The sequence below is a fragment of the Rhamphochromis longiceps genome, linkage group LG7 (genome assembly GCF_057381845.1).
Source record: "Rhamphochromis longiceps isolate RC_006_pf linkage group LG7, R_longiceps_female_GT1.1, whole genome shotgun sequence".
Classification (NCBI taxonomy): domain Eukaryota; kingdom Metazoa; phylum Chordata; class Actinopteri; order Cichliformes; family Cichlidae; genus Rhamphochromis; species Rhamphochromis longiceps.
The window spans coordinates 6,122,592-6,144,930 of NC_140563.1; the positions used below are offsets into that span (position 1 = coordinate 6,122,592).

The following is a 22,339-nucleotide window of genomic DNA, read 5'->3' on the forward strand; positions in this document are numbered from 1 at the left end:
AACTATTACAAAGGTAATAGAGTAAACACTTGTGAGCTAGAAAAATCTATGATTATTCTCTTTAAAAATTATATGGTAAAACAAGATTACACCCAGTCTAATCAGAAAAGACTGAATGAAATATAAAATATGTCAAAGAAGACTGACCTTTGTCCCACCCATGGTGTTGGCACATGACTGGATCATGCCAATTCCTCTTTGTCGTGCCACTCAATGTTGTGGGTCAAAACTGGCAGTGTTCTTTAAAACAAAATCAAAAAAGAAAAAGTGCATTAAAAATCACGTGTGGAACAGAAAATGTTGTGCAGTCGTAGAATGGCCCATGAATTATCGCACTGTCAGTAGATTACCAAAATAACTTTTTATGGTCACATCTTTGGGAATGCATCATTACGTCAATTTGCCCCAGTTTTCAGTCACAAAACTGACACTGCGCCTCTTTGGTAAACCCCGATAACAGCTTTATCGATTGCCATTAGGGTTTTGTGCTGGCGCAGACATGACTAAATCTGGTCTTGGATATCAAGCTGACAACTTTGACTACTCGTTTTGTCCTAATTAATCTTGCGTGAAATAGCCTACTGTTCAAACGTGTCTTTAAGAAAAACAACAACAACAACAAAAATGAACCTAGTGATCACTAAGCTGATTTCAAATAAGAGGACACTATCTCTTTAAGAGCCAATTCTTCTGACTGCACGCGGCCATTTCCGTCTCCAACCAGCCGGTGGTGTCAGTCAACAACCCTGGAGACTTCAAACCACTCTGAACATATACCCTACACCTCTGAATAGGGTAGGTCTTATATTACTGTTAATTGCTTTAATAGAACGCCACAGTTACATGGGTTAAACGGAGAGTTTGAATAAATTACGGACACACTGAGTGCTTTCAGTAAAGACTTCAAGCCAGCTTGTACTTGACGTTTTCTAATTTTAGCGTCCCAATGCTAGCTAACATGCTACACTGGTGCTAACGTTACTAGCTAGCGGCATTTAAGTACGGTTATACAGAAAATGCTATGTTCTTGTCGCAGCGGATAGCTTTAAAGTGGATGTTTTTATATGTGCTGCTTGCTTATTTTATCTGTGAGAAAAGGAAAAACGCAATGTTTGGTCCCTAGTTTCTTCTTTGTTTACAAATGTAGCTCCTGCAGAGTCCATAGGTTGTCCTTTAGCTACCGGGTGTTAGGAAAGCCTTTTGTATTTGTGTGCAAGCAATTAAAAACCATCAAAAGAGTGAAAATATCGTCTCAGAAATGACTGCATATACAGTGATATGACACTTGTGTCGCTTAAGAAAAGTGATTTGTCACTTCATTCTAGTAATACATCTCTGAGACCATTTTCGATTCCTGATTGGGGCAGAGAGGGGCGGGTGTAAATAACAAAATTCCTTAAGTGCGTAGATTCGCGTATATGTTAACAGCAATACATGATTATCACGATCTATTTCATTAGGGGAAAACAGTTATTACCTTCTTTATTTCTGCATTTGTGTTAAATCTTTGAATTGTTATATTGTATTAGAAAAGTTGCTGCTGATGCTGTTCTGATGGTCAACCATGGATGAAGACGACAGCCAAGATGAGCTGATCAATTGCAGCACATCTCACAGCAGAGGAAACAGAGCTGCACTGTGGGCCATATCAGGTAGTAGTTTCCCTTGATCGGGAGCCCCACATACTTTAAAGTTTTACTGCATTTTCTGTTTGTTTTATTTTATTTTATTTTTTGTTTTTTTTCCACGTTAACCTTTCCCTTTAGATGACTCTGATGACTCAGACGTGGAGTCTGAGGAGGGAGAATCTGAAAGTGGGGATGAAGAAAAGGATGGCCAAGTAAATGGAGATGAGGAGGAGGAAGAAGAAGAAGGGAATGAAGAAGAGGATGGTAGGAGTGACTCAATATGTATTTTTTGTTGGCTGAACATCTTTGTGATCTGAATCTTACCTTAAGTATCATAAGCATATTTGAGAAGCGAAGTTTGCATACTTAGGACATCTTCTTCTTACCTATATTTGCTTACTTTAAAATCAGCAGTCAGGCTAGTTGATTCATGAAGGTGGTTTTCAATTTGCGAAGTTAACGCAGGGTTTCCTACTCTATCACTGTGTTCACATGGTAAATGGACTGGAGCACTCAAAGCACTTTACACAACTAGTACTAGGGCTGAACGATATATCGCATTTGCGATAATATCGCGACATGATCAAGTGCAATTTTCTAACCGCAAAGGCTGCGATTATACTCTGGACATGTCCAAATTCATGGGCTGCATCCTCCTGAGGCCGCATTTGTAGACCGATTACGTCACAGCGACGCGCCGAAGGCTGTCCAAATTACTACCATATCCCAGAATTCATAGCGCGGCCCAGCCAAACTCCAGTTTCCAGCAATGGCGGCCGCTACTAAGTTTTAAAATTACTCATACTAATCTTTCTGGGTCACAAAATAAACTTTTAACATATTTTCAGGCGAGAAAGTAGTTGTGTAAACATCAAATATCTGCTCGGTTTATCAAGATATCCCATATTTGCAAAAGTGCTTCGGCGTTTTCAGAGGCGTCTGCTACCCACCAGCTCGACAGCTAGCCGGGAGCTCGAGGGTTACTGATGCGGCCGAGAACGGCACAACTCCCGGCACATCATTTTCAGATCACCGCGGAGTTTCGCTGCTCGGGTTAAACGTAATATATAAGTCACTTAGACAACCTAAAAATGTTATTGTTGGGCTTTTTTCAGTGTTTTGTTTGTTCGTGAGTAAATCGGTTTGGCTGAGATTAAAGTTATTAGATTAGATAAAATAAAACTTTATTAATCACCCGGGTGGGTTCCTCCTTGGTTTTCACACAGCTGACTAAACGTCAAACAGAAAACTTATTAAACAGAAGTATGAGACAGTCGAGAATTTACACCAGTGTCTGGTTATATTTTAGATAGCAAGAAGCAGACGGCCGAGTTTATTAATATTATTTTTTAATTGAATGACTGTCTAGTAGTTCACAGATGTTGAAAAACTGAGTGTGGTAAAGCCACTGATTTTTTTATGTATATTTCTGCAATCTGCACATTGTACTGACTTTCATTTTAATGTTTACACCAGGGTTCCTTGTCAGCACTTTATGCTCAGATGTTTGTAAGCTAAAAATAAACTATTGTGTATGTTCAAATATACTGTTGTGATTGAAGAAGTTAAATAAAAATGTCAGTCATCAATTCATGCATCACCTCATGTCATCATAACAGAGGTCTGTCTTCCAGGAAAGAACAGTTTAAAATTAATGTAATATAGTATTGGCCATACTATATGATGTATTGCTTGTCTTTGTTTAATAATACAGAAGACAAAGACCTTAAAAAATAATCGCATACCGCATCGCAATCGCAATATTGGGGCAAAAAATCGCAATTAGATTATTTTCCATAATCGTTCAGCCCTAACTAGTACTTTCACCCATTCATATGAGCACTTTTTTTCTACTGTTTCTAAGTGATTCCTAACTACCATCCACACACATTCATACTCCGATGGATGCATCGGAGAGCAACATGAGATTAATATCCTGCCAAGGACACTTGGCATGCAGACTGGGATCAAACCATCAACCTTCACATGAAAGAAGCGGTTTAGTATCACATGATCAGTTACAAACATGGACAGCATAATGGCATATTTTACAAAGAGAGACTGTAAAATATGAAAGTATGAGTTTAAATGCGTAGTATCACTGCAGTGTGTATATGATAGGAGAAATGCCATATCTTACGTTAAAGAAAAGATGTTTGAATAAGTATTTGCCTTTACCGTATAAGTGCTTTATTGAAAAAGTCTGCTTAGAGCCAGGAAGGAAAGCTGGCCAAAATGCAGACTGTATAATTTAATAGACTGAATGCTATTATTAAGGCATGAAAATTCCAAATTAAAGCCTATTGTTCTCTACTTGAAAATGGTTGACAGATCCCTCTAGGTTTGGGGGAGAGTTGTTTGCCTGGAGCATACAGGTTTAAATATCTTGGGCTCTTGTTTGTAAGTGATGGAAAGTTGGAGAGTGTGGTTGATGGGAAACAGTAATATGAGCACTGTACTGGACCACTGTGGTGAAGAGAGAGCTGAACCAGAAAGTAAAGTTTTTGGTATACTAATTGATCTATGTTCCAACACTCACCTATGTTTATGAGCTTGGGGAAGTGACTGAAAGAACAAGATCCTGGTTACAAGCAGCTGACATGAGTTTCCTGTGTATGTTGGTTGGGCTAAGCCCCCATGACCCAGCTTTGCATAAGTGAAAAGCGTAAAATTTGCTGATAATCAGTAGGAAAAAAGTAAAGAGTTATTTTTTTCCTAAGGATCTGTGCTACTCTGTGCACAACTTTTGTTTTGTTTATGCCAGTTTATGTAGAATATATTTCTGGTAATTTTTATTAGATCTAGAAGAAGAAGAAGCTCAGCCGGAAGATGGAGCTTTTGGAGGAACCTCTGCAGACCTTGCAATGATGAGCTCTGATGAGGACGCAGAAAAGTGTCCCATCTGCCTTAACTCTCTCAACAGTCAGCCTGTGGCAACACCAGAGAACTGTGAGCACTACTTCTGTTTCGACTGCATCCTGGAATGGGCCAAGGTGGGTCTGAATTTATGATGTATGAACAAAAGAAAACGTTTACTTATGAAGTGTCTTACATTTTCTAATAATCGCTATTTTCTCTGCAGTTTTATGCTTTTGTGGTAGAATCATAAAGATTTTATTTATCCCCAAGGCGCAATTAGGATACAACAGGGCAGCATGACGTTAAAGATAAGGGCAGGGCATAAACAGGCAATAAGAATGACATAATAAATACACAGAATATACAGTATGTGTGTAAAAATGAGCACAGATGTAAATGGGAGATCAGAGAATGTGTTGTCTTTAACTTGCACTAAAACACAAAAACAACAAAAATAGAGACTTTACACAGTACACAGAGTTTACACTATACACAGTTTTAAAATTGCACAGTTTTAAAATTAAAGTGACTACATGAATAAATAACCGTAAGTGACTAAAAGTGAATAAAGTGTCAGCAATATAAAAGAGTGTAGAGTAGTTTATGTTTCTGGTGTGGGAAATGGTCTTATCGGCTGGAGTTAAAAAGCAGAGTGGCTTTGGGGACAAAGGTGGCTCTCCTCCTCTTAGTCCTGCAGGAAATGCAGCGGAGGCGCCGCCCAGAGGGGAGCTATTGAAATGTGGGGTGAAGAATGTGAGAGGGGTCATTGATGATTTTGGCTGCCTGTCTAAGTGCCTGTTGGCTGAAAACCTGTGCAAGAGTTCTGACAGGCAGTCCAATGATTTTAGAGCACACTGATGCAGTGTGCTGCAGTCTGTTCCTGTTCTGAAGGCTGAGGGAGTGGAACCAGCAGGTAATGGAGAAGCTCATGATGCTTTCCAGGAAGGCATAGTAAAAAGTCATCATGATGGGTGTGCTGACTTCAAAGGAGTTGAGTTTCCTTAGGAGGTATAGCCGTTGGTGGCACCTCCTCAGAATCTCCTCTGTCTTAGCAGTGAATTTCAGGAGGTTGTCAAAGATGGTTCCCAGGTATTTGTGCTCCTCAACTACCTCCACTAGCTTCCCATGGATGGTGGTGGTGACTGAAGCAGCCAGATCCCTCTGCCTACTGGAGAAGGTCACCACCATCTCTTTGGTTTTGCTCATGTTCAGTTCAAGTTTGGAGCTGTCACACCACTCTACAAACTCCTGAAGAGCGGAGTGTAGAGTAGTTTATGCCCGTGGTGTTGTCAGGGGCCTGACAGCAGTGACAGGAGAACTGTGCTGTCAGCATATTTCACCAGGTGACAGTTGGGCTGTGTGGATCTGCAGTCATCGCTGTAGATGAAGAGCAGGGGGGAGAGCACACAGCCCTGGGGGGAGCCAGTGGAGGTGGAACGGAGACCGGAAAGAGAGTTGTTGATCCAAGCTTTCTGAGTCCTGTTGGTCAAAAAGTCCAATATCCACAGGATTAGCTGATCATCCAGGTGAAATTGGGAGGAAAGTTTAGTGGCCAGGATACAAGGCTGCAGAGTGTTGAACGCTGATGAGAAATCAGAGGAAGAGAAAGGTCAGCGGCTCAGTTAGTGTTTGTTTTTTGTTTGTTTCTCCTCCAGAATGCAAACTCGTGTCCTGTCGACCGTATGGCCTTTAACAGTATATACCTCAGGAAATGTTATGGAGGCAAAGTGAAAAAAATGGTGAGTTTGAAACAATTATTAACTCATTTTACTCAAAGTACATTGTGTTATGTTTTCTATTTTCCTACGTGTCTTTATGATTATTGCTTCTTTTTAGATAACTGTGCAAAAGCCTGTGAAGGAAGGGCAAGAGGAAACCGTTAATTTGGACTTGGAGCAGACCAACTGTGAAGTTTGTGGGGGCAGTGACCGAGAGGACCGCCTGCTGCTATGTGACGGCTGTGATGCAGGGTGAAGTTTACATTATCATTTAGGGTTGGGCGTTATGTAGAAATTTTCCAACCGGCAACCGTCAGTCCAACAATCGCCGATGGGTGATATATTCACGCATGCGCAGACGTTTTGATGGGCGGGGCTATGTAAACATCCACGGACTGATTCGCACGTTTACAACACAGAAGTCCAAACATGGACGAACTAGTTTCCAAAAAAACGAAACGCTGTCAGCGTTAAAGCAGCCTAAACGCAGTCATCACGATTAAAATTTTAACATTCTCAACCCATCTGGAGTGCAGAATGAACAAAATTTGGACAAACTGCCGAAATGCGTTGACACAGACATTTCAGGTATTTTGACTCAGTCCGCGCTCCAGATGGGTTAATTGTTAATCGCGTGAGTCATGATGACGGCGCGTTAACGCTGACAGCACTAAAAAAAATATATAATGTCGCCAATTTGGAATTTCTTTGGCTTTAAACCAGATGAAAGAGGTAAATCTAAGGATGTAATTATTATATGTTTATATATAAATATATACAGTGGCCCCTAGAGACAAAGCACGTACAAACTCCAAAACACATTTCTAGCGTTAACTGACCTTCGAAAACAGAGCTACCTAGATCACTTAAATTACACAACTGAAAGCATATGTGTGTTGTTTGTGTATTTATACACAAGCCCTCATATATATATATTAAAATAATTAAAAAAAAAAGTTCATTTACCTGTTACTACCACACACCAAATCCGGTCGTTGGTACTTCCTGGCTTGTGTAGCCAGTAGGTAACAAAAGCTCAACACTGCGCCTAGCATCCTGGAGCACTTCTGTTGTCTTTTGTACTTGTTTTGGAGTTTTTACGTGCTTTGTCTCTAGGGGCCACTGTAAATATACTTTTATTTATTCACTCCACATAAAATGTAATAAATAAATCATTTAGCTCAGGTGGCAGAGCAGGTCAACCACTAATCAGAAGGTCAGTGTTTTGATCCCAGGCTGCCTCCTGGCTGCATGCCAAATATCCTTGGGCAAGATACTAACCCCATGTTGCCTACTGGTGGTGGTCGGAGGGCCCGGTGGCGCCAGTGTCCGGCAGCCTCGCCTCTGTCAGTGCGCCCCAGGGCAGCTGTGGCTACAATGTAGCTTGCCATCGCCAGTGTGTGAATGTGTGTGTGACTGGGTGAATGGCTGAATGTAGTGTGAAGCGCTTTGGGGTCCTTGGGGACTAGAAAAGCGCTATACAAATGCAGGCCATTTACCATTTAATACAAAAACAACTATTCACAGTTCAACTTGTAACTATTTAAATTTTCAGCTTTTTCCTTTTAAACAAATTTAAAGTGAAACAACACAAAACACTACAAACCACAACACAATTAAATATAAATTAAAATATGAAAACAAAAAGAACATGCATATTCTCTGTCATATGGGCCTGCATGAATAAACTTTCTGAATCCTTTATCATCCGCAACTGAAAATAGTTGTGGATGATTACTATACCTTTCTAATGTGACGTTGTTGTCCCTGGCTCTCTTTCTGTCTTTCCCTCCTGCTCTGTTTCTGTGCTACTGTGAGTGTAACTACCGCCCCTTCCCCCCTCTTCCCAGCGCAAAGCACAAGGCTTGCATGCGGAGTGAAGCGGACAAAACGTGCGAGAAAGAGGGTGAGAGAAAGGGGGGGGGGGGAAGGAGCCGGCTCGCGTCGTTCACGTCAAAGATCCGGTTCTAAGAGCCGTTTTGTTCGCGACCGACACATCACTAGAGGAGGGTGCATTTCGCTCACAGATGAAAGAGGGTGGTGTTACAACAGCGCTATTATTATTATTTTTTTCTGTTGACTGCTTCTGTTAGCGCCATAAACTATTAGCAAACGTACTTACGGGTAAATAAATAAATAAATAAATCGCCCTTGTAAAAACTGTCGTCGATAGTTGATATATTCGTCCAATCGCTCAACCTACTTATCATTGCTAAATAGCCTTCATATTGTGACTCATGCATATGAATGCTTGCATATTTAACAGTAAGGTGTTTTATTCTATAGATATCACATGGAGTGCCTCACGCCGCCCCTTGACTCTGTTCCTGTAGAGGAATGGTTCTGTCCTGAGTGTGAAGCCAACAACCGTAACTCAAGTAAGCCTTCAAGTTAATGAAGTTCTTTGTGCAGCACGTGATCATTCACTGATAGTAATTAAAAACAAAACCTAAATGTTAATTAAATAAATATACAGTTTTGTACATATACTGAAAAGTATCCCTGTTGGCTTAAATTTTGTTTTATCTTGCTTTTAAAAGTTTATTCTTTGTGTAATTGATGTTTATACATTTAATTTTCTAAAAAAAAAAAAAAAAAAGATTTCGGGAAAAAATGCACCCTAATACAGCCTTTCACAAATCAAACTTTAAAATCTCCTTTTATCAGGAGGTTCAGCTGAGGAACTCAGTGATGCTGACAGCCTGCCTTCTACTGCACGTCCTGCCACCAGTCGATCACAAGCCCGTGCTTCAGGCCCCACCAGAGCCATTGCCCGTACCCAGCAGAGTGAGAGGGTCCGAGCCAATGTCAACCGACATCGCATCACACAGGCACGCACGTCGCAGGTTTGGCATGAAGCGTGATGCTTATGTCTTGGCTTATTTTCTAACTCATTACTGTTGCATTCATGCGTTGTTGGATTTTGCAGCTTATTGTGTCAAAGCTTAACAAAGTTATTTGTTCCGCGTAATACATTTATTAATACCATTAAACACTTATTACCTCTACCACGGGGATTATGTGATTGGAGCAGCTTGATTGTTTTTTAGCTGTTAGCAGGATCTATCAAAAAGTCATGGACAGATTTGCTTGAAAATTTTCTGCAAATTTTCAGCCCTGGTGGAGGTATGCAGTCTGGGAATGCTGTTGGTATTGTCATGTATCTGGATAATATACTTTAGTGCTATTGACTGCAAAAAAAAAAAAGGCATGCATTTTTGACTTTTAAGTGTCTTAAATGCCAACTAATATGTTTTTGCTAAGTAGCATTTAATGTTTGAGAGTCAAGTTTGCAGAACGTTGTGAAAGCAAAGCAGTGGAGTAACGCAAACCTTTTCCCATTAGCTGGCCCCGACATATCTGATACAGTCCACTTGGCTGGATGAAACGATTAATGCTGTGATTGCTGGGCTCAACACAGCTGTATACATACGGGACTTAACACCTCGTTTAGCATCTAGCCGTAAACGCAAAACTGGTAAGTAAGGACATATATGAAGGAATTATTTTAGATAAAAGTACTTGCATGAACAGATGATGAGTGAATAAACTGATGATAAAATGCTTTTTTTCCCTCTCCCCTCTATTTCGTCACCTGTCCAGGAAAGCACAAAAAGGTGAAAAGTAGGAAGACATCTGCTAAAAATGGTAAAGTGTCTAGCACGGGAGTCAAGAGGAGGAAACGAAAAGTAAGGAGGAATAAATCTAGGAGAAGGATGGTAAGTCTATTATCAACATCAAACATTTATATATGTGATTTTAAACATTCTTCATTTTCATTTCAACAATGGAAATTTCTATTGTAGTCCTATGAAAGATTTCAAGAACAACTCTCTTTTCCTGTTAGATGATGAAGAAGGTTGCCACTCCACGAAGCCGTATTGCTAATAGTCTTGGAATTGTAAAGGACAAGAAGAGCTCATCGCTTCCAACAGTTTATAGGCCATCAGAGCACACACTAAGCAATATGCGTGCTGACATAGGAGCTGCATCCCTCTCTATCTATGGAGACCCATTTGATTTGGATCCATTTGTGGATCGGTAAGAGACTCAGCTCTATATACAAAGATTAGAATATCATTAAGTTCATATTTATGTAGTTTCATTTAAAAGTAATCAGCCTTCATATAATTCTATATTTGTTACGTGCAAAGTGAAATATTTCAAGCCTTTCTTTTTATTTATTTTTTCTAAGATCAATCAAAGACAGATTTCTAAGAAAATTATTGTGTCAGTGCAGTGTAGCATGAAAGCTATCAGCTTTTTGTGCTGCTGTGGTGGTTGCTTTAGTAGTAGCCTTTAGCTCATCTGTATTTTTAAAATTGGGTGTTTTCTCATTTTCATAATGGCAGCAAACCATAGATTGTCTCTGGGTTTCAGGAAAGACTGGGTGTCTGGCCCATGACAGCAATGACAGTCAGCAAACCCATTGGTATTTTACCTGTTTGAACAGCAGTTTATTCAAGCTTGAAATTAAATCTTCTAATATTTATCAAACTGTCAATTATAAAAATGAAAAATGAAATGTTTTTGTTTTTTACATATCACAAGTGCAGAATATGTTGAATGTTTAATTTCTTAAATAACTGATGAAAAATACTGATTTTCAAGATTTGAGTAGCACCTGTATGTCTCACTGTTTCACTAAACTTATTCGGTTAGAACTATTAACCCAGATGTATTGATAGCAGTGTTGAATATTCTTACACACAAAAAAAAAAAATACGTAAAATAATTACACCGTAAAGATGTTTTGTTTTTCTGTTATCTAAAAGAGGGTAGTGGTTTATTTTATTGTAACCTGTAATTTTTTGCAGGTCTTGTAAAACAAAGGGGAGTTTGGGAACCACTGTATTAAGCTAACTTTTTTCCTTTTCTTTTTGAACCTATGGTGCCCATTTGACCAGTGAGGAGGATGAACAGCAGGCTCATGTTTCATCGCTACTGGAGGCCAAGAGACGAGGGATCTCCTGCTCAGCGCTTCGCTCTCATCAGCCCGTGGCTCGACCAATCACTGCAAGTCTTTCCAGGTATCATTTCCTGTTTGCCCTGGGACATGGATTAGGTTAAAAACAACTGAAAAGTTGAATAAAGCTTGCAGTATTTGTTTGCTTTGCTCATGCTCAGACATTCATAGTTAATTCATCTGTATAATTATTGTATTAAACAAACTAATTAAATACAGGTAGCTTTAGTTGGATCTGTGCTATTGTGCTAACTGTTGTTTATTAAAATCTAAGCAACATGATTGATGCATCATACGTCGTTTTACTACTACTGCTACTACTGATAAAGTGAGTCATTTTATCAACAACCCCAATTTTATATGGTAAGGCTCATATTGACACTGTGCACGAGAAAATGCTAACTTCCTGGTTTGAGACCGGATGTGGGGTTGTACATTTCCGGTAGCTTTACTTTGCAGTCAATCGCTACTTCGACGATATACTCCAAAATCATGTCCAAAACTCGAAAACGGAAAGATCGCGTTAAGTTACAAAAAGCAGAAGGTGGGAACACTCACCACTGTTGTGTCATAAAAAATCTAATGATCAATTTTGACGTTTAAAGAGTTTAGATCGATCAGTTGTTTACATCACTCAACACAAGCAGAACTGCATTACTGCATGCAGAAGACACATCGTCCACATTCAGAAGTATCTCTGTATAGTGACTGGTCTTATGATTTAAACAGGCAAATGTTCAGCATTCAAACTACAGGTGAAGAATAGTCAAACCAGATGTTTCCCCCATTATGTCGAAATCAGCTAGTCAAGTACACACCTACACAGCATGTTAACAAACCGTGAAAAAAGCCACACAAAAAATGAATGATTGCTGGTAAGGGTTTCTATACATTAGTATTTACGAAGGGTATGTTGTGACTTACCTTAAAAATTACAGCGGTCCCTCGCTAATAACGCGGTTAACCTTTCACCTCGCTGTTTCGCAGATTTTTTAGTGCAAGTTTGCATGCTTATTTTTTTTTATGTCACATTGTGTCCTGCGTCCTGATCGCTGCAGACGATCTCCTCCGTGACGTCTCTCCTGTCGCTGCATCGATCGCTAGCAGTGTGACTCTGAAGTGCAGTACTGTATGTCCACGAAACGTTTTGCACCATCAAAAAATAAAATTGGCTACTTGATTTCACCTATCGCTGGTTATTTTTAGAACATAACACCCGCTATAAACGAGGGACAGCTGAGAAATATAACATTTGAATCCATTTTCTCTTTTGTCCTGAGGTGCAGGGAAAAAATATCAACAAGTCGATGAACATCATTTACAGATATATTGGGTAACTGCCCTAGACATCTATAGAAATGTAAATCGCCGCTTGATTCATTCATTTGCTTAACTTGTTTTGGACCATAAACCAGGCGCAAATAGGACACCGGAAACAAACCTCCCCACAGTAGTTTCCGCACCGGAAGTAGCATATGCTAATGTGCACACAGTCAATTATCAGCTGTTTACGTATGTTGGTATGCATATCTTTTTTTTTTCTGTTAATTGTAGAAGTTAATCTACCTAAAAACCATGAGCATAAATACCTTAATTACTATTAAATTACTCCTAAATATGATTTTGAGCCGTGTTTAAAACTACACATTCAGTTGGTCACTATGAGAGGAAAAAACACGACTTTCAACATTTTGGTACAGTTCAGGCAGTTAATATCAATGATAGGGGCTTGTAATTGTAAACCTTAGAAATTAAGATGGAAATGGCTGAAAAGGTAAGGAAAAACTTAACCTCAAAAGAATGAATGGCCACACCTGACAGCTACTTTTATGTTGATTGTGGTTTTTGAACATAACATGCAAATGTCTAGAACGATTCACCTCTCTGTCGCATCTGTTGTGACCATTTTTCACCCTTGATTGTAGTTATAGAATATTAAATCTGCTCCAGATAGGAGATGAAAACTTGCCATTTTTTTAAAACTGGAAATTTCTGGTGAACATTAAAACATATCTATTACCGCGGAAGCACTAGCTGGTAGTCGGGCCGTACGCGTGTCTTAGTGCAGTTGAACATAATCCACAAAGTCCGCTTGTAGTCGAAAAACAAACAGGCAAACATGTATTTCCACAGTTTTGAAATACAGTGATCCATTTGAATGTTCCTGTACACTGCAAACACGGTAAGAAACTGTTTTTCTCCACAGCTAGTTAAAGCCCCTGTAGCTCCATACTGCCCGTCGCGAACGCTCCCCCCGTGCACAGTTACCGTGTGTTAAAGGAACAGTACATAAAAATTAAATAAGGCAAGAAAAAATAAAATTTAACTGTAATCTTACGCTGAACAAATTATAAAGTAAAAACTGAAATTCCCCATTATCTTACACTTATCCTTATCCAAAATGATTCAAATTATTAACAAATATACACTCTGTGCAATCTGAGTAAACTAAGAGATGATTAGAACTTTATCCTATACATTCTGTAATGCACATATGAATCTACAAACGTTACGTTTGATTTATATCCGTAAATACTTCACAAATCTTATTGAAGGTTTGCTATGCTATACCAGGAGGGGTATGGATGTCCACCCATCAGGAGGTGTTGTGGAGGCAGCTCCTGTGCCTGATCTGCTGGGCAGCATCCTATCAGGACAGAGCATGCTCTTGATGGACAGTTCTGATGTTGTCATTAATCGAGATGGTTCGCTTAAAGCTACCAAACCAAGTAGGTGTATGTAATACATTTTTGTGTCACATATCCAGACTATGAAATGCATTTATATTGTGTGTACTTGTATTTTCTAGCTGTGTGCAGTATATCCCACACATTTACATTCGGGGTGCACGCATTTGTTCTTAAATACTACTGTTTATATTTTACTGCAACATTAAGTTATAATTATTTTTTGCCAAGTGAACAGGCAGTTTAGTATCTGCTTCTGCTGTGAGATAGTATACTTTGTTGTTCTTTGCAGCCATGGTGAGCTAGCGGCACATGAACTAGATCTGCCTTAGCTTAATTGCAGTTCTAGTTAGAATAGCCTGATACTAGGGCTGCTCGATTATGGCAAAAATGATAATCACGATTATTTTCACTGAAATTGAGATCACGATTATTTGACGATATTTATTTAACCCTTTAAGACCTACTATAGAACCAAGTCCACCAGAGCTTATATTATTTTTTTTTACATGCTGTAGTGCCATTTGTGGGAGCATTTCAAGTTGCTATACATCAATACAACTGTTATAGCCCATATTTTAATAATATGTATGCATTAAGTCCATAGTAACTACATAAATTGCAAAAAAGTGCAATAAACTACAAAAAAAATTGAAAATCGCTTTTGTTTTGTTTACATATATTTCTACTTGGAGAAATTTAAGAGGTTTATCCCTCAAAACTTTAAATACAATAAAGTTGCAAAAAATAGTTTCCCACCACAGGAAATTTATTTTGAGTGTCTTCATAGTTTTATTTTGGAGATACAGCAATTTTTATATACTGCAGGAAAAACAAAAAACAATCCTATGATGCAAATTTGCAAAGAAAACAGCATGTGCATCATTTCACTGTGGGAAGTGTTACGAACAGCTGATAGGAACGGCAAAGCGTGTTTCTGGAATATTATGTTTTTGTTCCTGCAAGCGCTTTTTATGCAATTTTTGCAAAGCTATATGTGGAACGAAACCGTGACCGAGGACAAGCTGATGGCATCAGATGTAAGTACAACTCCTCTGGTTTCATATGCAAAACAAATTATTGCGCTAGCTTACACGGTTCAGGTTCTACAGGGATTTAAAAATAGTTACGCAAAACGGAGCGTGCTGCTCTGACCGGCTTTAAAGGGTTAACAATGACTTTAAAAAATAATATAAAATAGTGTGCAACACCACTGAAGTTTTTTTTTTTTTTTAAACTCTCTTTTCAACCAACGGCAGTCACTCTCCAAATAACTTCTGCTTAGCTTTCCGAGCTTCCCTCGGGTCCTCTTAATCAGCGGTCTCCAACCTTTTTTGCGCCACGGACCGGTTTATGCCCGACAATATTTTCACGGACCGGCCTTTAAGGTGTCGCGGATAAATGAGGGAGGGGCTAATAATCGGCTCAGTCATTTTTAATGATCGTTGAATGCCCAGATCGTAATCGTGATTAAAATTCGATTAATTGAGCAGCCCTACCTGATACCTCATAGCAGAGGTCCATATTTTAAAAAAGTACCATGATAAACCTTAAGATGCTTTAATTTTAGCAAGAAAACTAAAGTTTGTTTGTTTTTGTTTTTTTTCCTTTCTTCTGTTACAGTGATGCCATCTCCATTAATACCTGGCAGTAGAAAAAGCAGTAGCTCTGGAGATGCAAACAGCCCAGGGATGTCAGCAGGTCTAGGAGACACTTCTGTGTCTGTGAACTACAACAGAGATCAACCAGGGCCCTCCTGCTCCTCTGTGAGCACACCATTGTCCCAGAGCTCAACTCGGTTACCTCCTTTAGCAGCTTCTTCAACTAGCCACACACAAACACCTCTCCATTCTGATCTCAGAGGGCATCCAGGTTTGCATCCACCTCGTCCAAACAGACCCACACCCTCTAATCACCGTGTAAGCAATGGATTTGGAGTCCCTAGGGAAGGCTTGTCATCTGTCTGTCCAACTGCAGAGTCAAGCTCCAAAAGCAAGGGAATGATCCCATCACAAAGCCAATCTAAAAAGGCACCTACAAAACCCATGTGGGTAGATGTGTCAGAACTTCCTAGAATACCAAAAATAAAAAGGGAAAGTAGTGGCATGACAAATGATGGCACTAGTCAAGATGGCAGTCATGAAGTTAGTAGCAGCAGGGGTCAGGGTAGGAGATCCACCCCTAATAATAATGGTTATGGCATGCCTGAAACGGGCATGAATAATCTTTCTGGGGACAAAGGAAGGCAGCAAAGTGTAGACCGGCAAAGGGGCCAGGCTGATGGTCAGGCCCCAAGGCACAGGCCTGATGGAGGTAGCTCATCTTCAGCTTTCTCTAATTCATTCTCTTCATCCTCGTCCGCTGGGTGTCCTGCCGGCCAGCCACGATATGCCTCCTCCTCATCGTCATCATCGTCATCATCGTCGTCATCATCAGTGAGCTTCCGCATCAACTCTAGTGGGAACCCATGGCAATCAAGGCGGCTAGGCATTGCATCATCCTCTTCTAGTGTAGGCACCTTCCAGGAACACTGGAGGAAAAAGGATGATGAAGCTAAAAAGAGACAATTGGACAGGGATAAACAAATGCTTTTGGCATCACGTAGTCTGGGTAGTAAGGAGCAAGATAATATATATGATCCCTTTAATCCTACTCTGTCAGATTCAAGCAGCTCAGGTGACGAAACGGAGGGCACAAGCCCAGATGGCACTTCTCAGTATGTAACACTTGACAGGAAGCCTCCTAGTCTAAGTAACAATGAGACTATAATGCAAAATGAGCAGGACCTGGTACAGGTGAAGACTGAAACATCAGAGATTGAGGTCACACAGGAAGGACCAGGGATAGCTCAGGAAACCACATCTGGGGCCAGACTCTTGGAGGACATTGTAAAGGTTGAAAATGAATCAAGACTATCAGGCATAAAGACTGAAGAACAAACTGTATCACTTGACAAAGTCAAGAAAGAACCTTGTGAAAATGCAGGTGAATCTGAAATCAGTGGTGACAGATTTTTTAATTCAGAGACCACAGACACCACACCGCCTGCTGATCAAACTCTGGATCTTGTAAAGACTGAGAGAGAGACTCAAGAGGCAAAGAGTGGACAACGTGCTGGAACTCCCAGCAGATCTCTCTCAAAGGATAAGGAAGATTCATCAGTGGATAACTCTACAACTGTCAAGAGGAAACAAAAGGAAGAAACTAAATCACATGTTATGTCATGCTCAAAGTCCCCTTCAAGAGATTTGGACTATACGAAGAAAAGCTCCAAAGCTTTGAAGGAGCAGTCCTCCAGTGGATCTGAGACAGACAGAGGCAGGAGAGGAGATCAGCATGGTTCAGGCCATGTCACAAAGCAAAAAGAAGTAGACCGTGAGGAGAAAGAAAGGAGTTCCAGGCAATCACGGTCTAGAGAGAGGAATAGGGCACACTCAAGCTCAGACAGTTCTCAACCCAATTCCCCTGATAGGACTCACAGAAAGAGACGGCGGTCCAGGTCACGATCAAAAGATGAAAGGAGAAGGTGGCGATCCAGGTAAATATATAACAGTTTTTCAAATATACTTTATACTAATTAGGCAGTGATGCTGTGTTTTATTTTGACCTTCACTGGAATGATTTATAATTGTGGACATTTTAGGTCTGCTTCCAGCTCCAGCAGTAGAGACCATTCAACAAGGAAGAAGCATAAACGAAGGAGCAAGGAGAGAAGTGATGACAAAGAGAGGGACCACGAAAGACGACGAGTTTCAAAAGACAAAAGACGTGGTCGGTCTCGGTCAAAGTCCCAGTCCAATTCACGTTCCAGGTCCAGAACCCGATCTAGATCAAAGGACCGTAAGCACGGTCGGTCAAAATCCCGGTCCAGATCCAGGGAGAGGAGGAGAGAACACAGCAAACATTTGTCTCTCTCTTCAAGAGACAAGGTGGAGTCACGATCTAAAGAGAAGAGGAGAAACAGGTCTAGATCCAGTTCAAGAGAGAAAAGGAAAGAAGAAAGATCATCCAAAAGCTCACACCAAACTTCTCTTTCATCCTCTAAAGATGCAAAGAGGTTGCAAGACAAGAAAAAAGAGAAAGATGTTTCTCAAAGCTACAGTAAAGATGAAAAAGTTGAAGCCAATCTGAATAAAAAGGAGGGTCCATCCTGTTCTTTCACCTCTAAAGTAAAAAAGCCGGACAAAGTCCTCAGTGCAGAGAGCCAGTTCAAAACTACAGAAAGTACAAAAGAAGCAAAGGATAGAAAAGAAATTAAGAAAGAAAAACAGGCATCGGTTGGCATGTTTGAAGATAATCCTATTAGTATATCGATTAAGAAAGAGGAAACAGACACTTGTTCTTTGGCAGTAAGCAAAGAGGATATCGAAGTCCCCATTAAGACCGAGACTTGCGAAATTCCAATTGTTAAATCAGAGCAAGTCTGTGTATCCAGCTTACCCCCCGATACTTCCTTTTCTATGCTGACCCCGCCTGTTGCAGACGAAAGCCACCAGGACACAGTCTCTGAGACTCAGCCGTTGGCCGTGGCCAAACATCAAAACACTGAATTGACTGTCCCTGTAAAACTGGAAGTTCAGCAGCCTTCAGACTCTGATGATGACTTTAATATTGATGTGATGCTAGACACCTTGGATTACGTGAAATCTGAGCACACAGAGAGTAGTGGTGCAGCTGTCGTACAAGAGAAAGAAGTGGTGGCCGGGAAGAATGAGGTACAGCAGATATCAACAAAAGCAGGAGCAAAAACATCCAAAACACAAGTGAAGCGTGTTACCTGGAATATACAGGAGCCTGAGGGTCCGCAACCAGAGAAGTCTGCGAGCAGTAAGTGGTATATTGTTACTTTACTATATCATGCTAACTAATGTGTTTTTATTTAAGTCACTTCATTATTTTTAAATGCCTTTAGAAGTGATTGCTGTTCAATATAGCCTGGATACAACTGTTCCCTATAAACTGAAAACTCAAGCTTCAAACTGCTCTGAACACTGTTTCTAGCAGCTTTTTCTAGTCTTTAAGCAAAGACTTTTAATATGTAAATAAATAATATTATTTTTTTTAAATTTTTTTACCATAAGACATGCAGAACTAATGTTTTACAGTACAAGTATAAAGATGTGCCGAGATCCGAGGTGTGTTGTGTATCTTATGTTGCTAATTGTGTGTTTTTGTGCTTTCCTTTTCGCCCCCTTGCACAGAACTTGCTCTATATAAACTGAAGCTAAAGCAGGAAGGGGCTCGCAGACCTTCTTTGACAGTCCAGGCATCCAGTCAGGTAGGTCTGAGCTACTTGCCACTGCAGTATTTACCAGATATTTTTTGCATGTGCTATTTCTTATGTAATGGCAATATTCGTAGGAAGGTGGCAGTGTTTATCCAGAAGAAGCAAGTTTGGTGTTTTTATAGAGACATGTGATAGAAAGTGAAACTGATACCAAAGCAGTTTCAGAGTAACTGAAAGTAGAACTGTGCATGTAAGCAGTACTTATAAACTGTGTCCCCATACAAGTATCTGTAAGAGACACAACAGTATTGTTTTAGACCCATCAGTATTAGTAATTATTTGTATAGACACACAATAAAACACAGGTTGTTAAGTATAGGACAAATGTGTACAAATTGAATTTTAAATAATTGTGCATTTGGAGAGTGACTTGATTTTAAATTCATGACCACAATTTTCTGTGTGTTTATATGATGGAATATTTTGAATTTTTGTAGGTGGTGGTCACTGTATAATCTCCCTTGACTTTTACAGGATATTACTGCAGCTGTTAGTGACCCCTCCAAGAAGTGTGCTGATGGTCTTCTCAGTACTTCCTCTAAATCTGATGGTCTTCATTCTGGGGAGTTATCGGCCACTGCACAAGGAGAGGCAGAAGAAGGAGATTTATCAAGGAAAGACAAGGTGAATAGAAATGCATTTTCAGCTTAAATAAATATTTGATTATAACTTTTACCTTCATGTTATGCCCCTGCAGACTGAATTTGTTGGTTGTTTTTTTTTGGGGGGGGGGGGCTGGTCTGGGCCATTCCCATTAACTTTATCCCAGGAAGGCTGTATGGGAATTTTTTCAGATAACTGAGATACATGGATGAACTATCCATCCATCCATTCGCGTCCGCTTATCCTTTTCAGGGTCGCGGGGGGCACTGGAGCCTATCCCAGCTGTCATAGGGCGAGAGGCAGGGTACACCCTGGACAGGTCGCCAGTCTGTCGCAGGGCCAACACACAAAGACAGACAACCATTCGCACTCACATTCACTCGCACATTCACAACTGTAATTATTAAAAAAGTGCCCAACAAAATGAAAGGAAGACATGGTAGCCTTTTATTTGCAGGAAATGTCAACGTTCAGCTTCACCTTATGTTGTGCAAAATCACTTCTCTGGCCAGCCCCCCAAATTCGAAAGAGAGAGAAAGATTGTGACACCATGCTTCATGTTTGGGCTTGCTTGGATAACACTTTGGAAAATGTGTGAAAATTAATTGCACAAATGTTCCATGCTGCAGGGAACATTTGTGCAATTAATTTTCACACATTTTCCTATACTGAAGAACGAATTTGTCAAAGAATTTGAAGTTCGAATGAAAGCAAAAGCATGCACAAATGTTAGTTTCAAAATGAACGTGTGGAAAAAATTATGTCACTGCATGAATTATGATTCTATTTCTCCTAACAGTATTTGAAAAAACTGCACATGCAAGAGAGAGCGATAGAAGAAGTTAAGCTAGCTATCAAACCTTTCTACCAAAGGAGAGATATCAACAAGGATGAATACAAGGAGATTCTTCGCAAAGCTGTCCAGAAGGTGGGTTAGAAAAATATGATGATGATGAAATTCTTTTTAATTCTTTTGCTTAAACAGTTTTTTTTAAGGTGTGACTCAGGAGTTTCTCAGTGGCTCTTTTAACAATTTGAAATGATCTTTTTCTCAGGTGTGCCACAGCAAGAGTGGAGAAATCAACCCAGTGAAAGTTGGAAATCTGGTTAAGGCATATGTGGACAAATATAAACATGCTAGGAAACATAAAAAGGGAGACGATTTAGGAAAAGCCCCAGACACCCAGGCTGAAGCAGCCAAAACCTCTGACAGTCCACGATGAGGCAGGAACTATAGGCAGGGACAACTACACCCACAATATTCACTTCATATTCATATATTATGCTATATTATTCTATGTCCTAGAATTGGGCGTGATCACACTCTAAACATACCAAGTGCAAAAGGTCAACCAACCTTTGCTCACAGTTTCAAAATGGAACATTTTCTATAATGTTGAGATTTCTATCCTTATGGTATTTTGAACACAACCTTTATTCATTGATGACTTGAACAGTACCTATTGGTGTCTCTTGCCAAGAACTATTCTCCGTTTGTAACACAGCTGAGAAACTTAATGGGAGACTTTGAGAGTGTGCCTTAAAGAGGCAAAACTCAAAGACCATCCCATAGAGGTAAAAACCGGGTAGCTTTCTCCACCGGCATATCACTGGTAGGATACAATGTGGCGTGGCGTTTGAATTTTCTATGTATTTCGTTTGTTTGTTTGTTTGAGAGGGAAGGGGTATTTATCATAGGCAAAACTCAATTTGTCAGACGAGAAGCGGGAAAATATGAAGAATATGCATATTTAAGAAAATTACATGTTAAGAGAGCACATGGTTATGCAATTTTTGTAGAAAATTTATCAGTAGACTTAAAAATAATTTTAGGTTTGGTTGTAAATATAATATATAGATTTGATACATTCACCTGTATGTTCCTTTCATCCGTGTTGCCTGTTGCGAATGATTGACATAAATTTGTTTTAGTTCAAGTTGACTGTGTTTAATGTTTTAAATTTAGCGTTTCTTTTCATATTCATATTTCTAATATCCATGTCTAATGAACTCAGTTCAGCATAATGCAGGTGAATTTGGAGTGAATAGTCATATTCACTGTTCTCCTTTGCTGTAGCTTCAGCTCCTTTTAAACCCATAATTTTTTTAAAAGAACCAGAGAATATTAGTTTTTTGTGCCAAAGGAGTAAAATGAATACAAGATCCATAGGTGAGATTTCATTTGTTTCAGTATTATGTTTTTAGACAAGGGATACAATTCCATAGTAAATAATATAGCTTTTACTCAGGAGTGAGGGCAACACATTTCTCAGTGGCAAAGGTGGAAAACCCCAGTTATTTTTGCAAAGAATGTGGTGCAAATTGCCACTCTGTTATCTCTACTAGTTTGTCGACTGTAAACACTGATTAATTAGGTTGCTGGACCTGCCTTGTACAACTTCCTTGTCATTATCTTTTAATTGTGCTGTATAAAGCCAGGAACTTGGAATGGAAGAATTTAACAAATAGGTGCTCATGTTATCTGAATGTATGTGGGTTTTTTTTTCCTCTATTTACTTGATCAGTCCAGGTGTTTCTACAGGGAAACATCAAATAATAAATCACTGATGACAAAGAGATGTTTGTCTTAG

At 39.7% G+C, this 22,339-nt stretch overlaps 1 protein-coding gene across 3 annotated transcripts; it reads left to right on the forward strand.

The window, feature by feature from the left end:
* The first annotated feature begins 717 nt into the window (after positions 1–717).
* Positions 718–22,325, forward strand: phrf1 (PHD and ring finger domains 1). Of its 3 annotated transcripts, none has more exons than XM_085411809.1 (19): positions 718–795; positions 1,530–1,652; positions 1,767–1,892; positions 4,440–4,621; positions 6,143–6,226; positions 6,324–6,457; positions 8,492–8,583; positions 8,873–9,051; positions 9,551–9,683; positions 9,809–9,924; positions 10,053–10,246; positions 11,113–11,235; positions 13,746–13,900; positions 15,482–17,396; positions 17,502–18,685; positions 19,060–19,136; positions 19,620–19,769; positions 20,548–20,676; positions 20,804–22,325. In XM_085411809.1, exons 2-19 carry the CDS (start codon positions 1,565–1,567, stop codon positions 20,969–20,971), a joined length of 5,229 nt encoding a protein of 1,742 aa, XP_085267935.1. In that variant the 5' UTR covers positions 718–795; positions 1,530–1,564; the 3' UTR covers positions 20,972–22,325. The 3 variants fall into 3 exon arrangements, with proteins under 3 accessions (XP_085267935.1, XP_085267938.1, XP_085267937.1); XM_085411812.1 differs by having other exon boundaries at positions 8,873–9,036; XM_085411811.1 differs by having other exon boundaries at positions 4,446–4,621.
* The last annotated feature ends 14 nt before the right edge of the window (positions 22,326–22,339 follow it).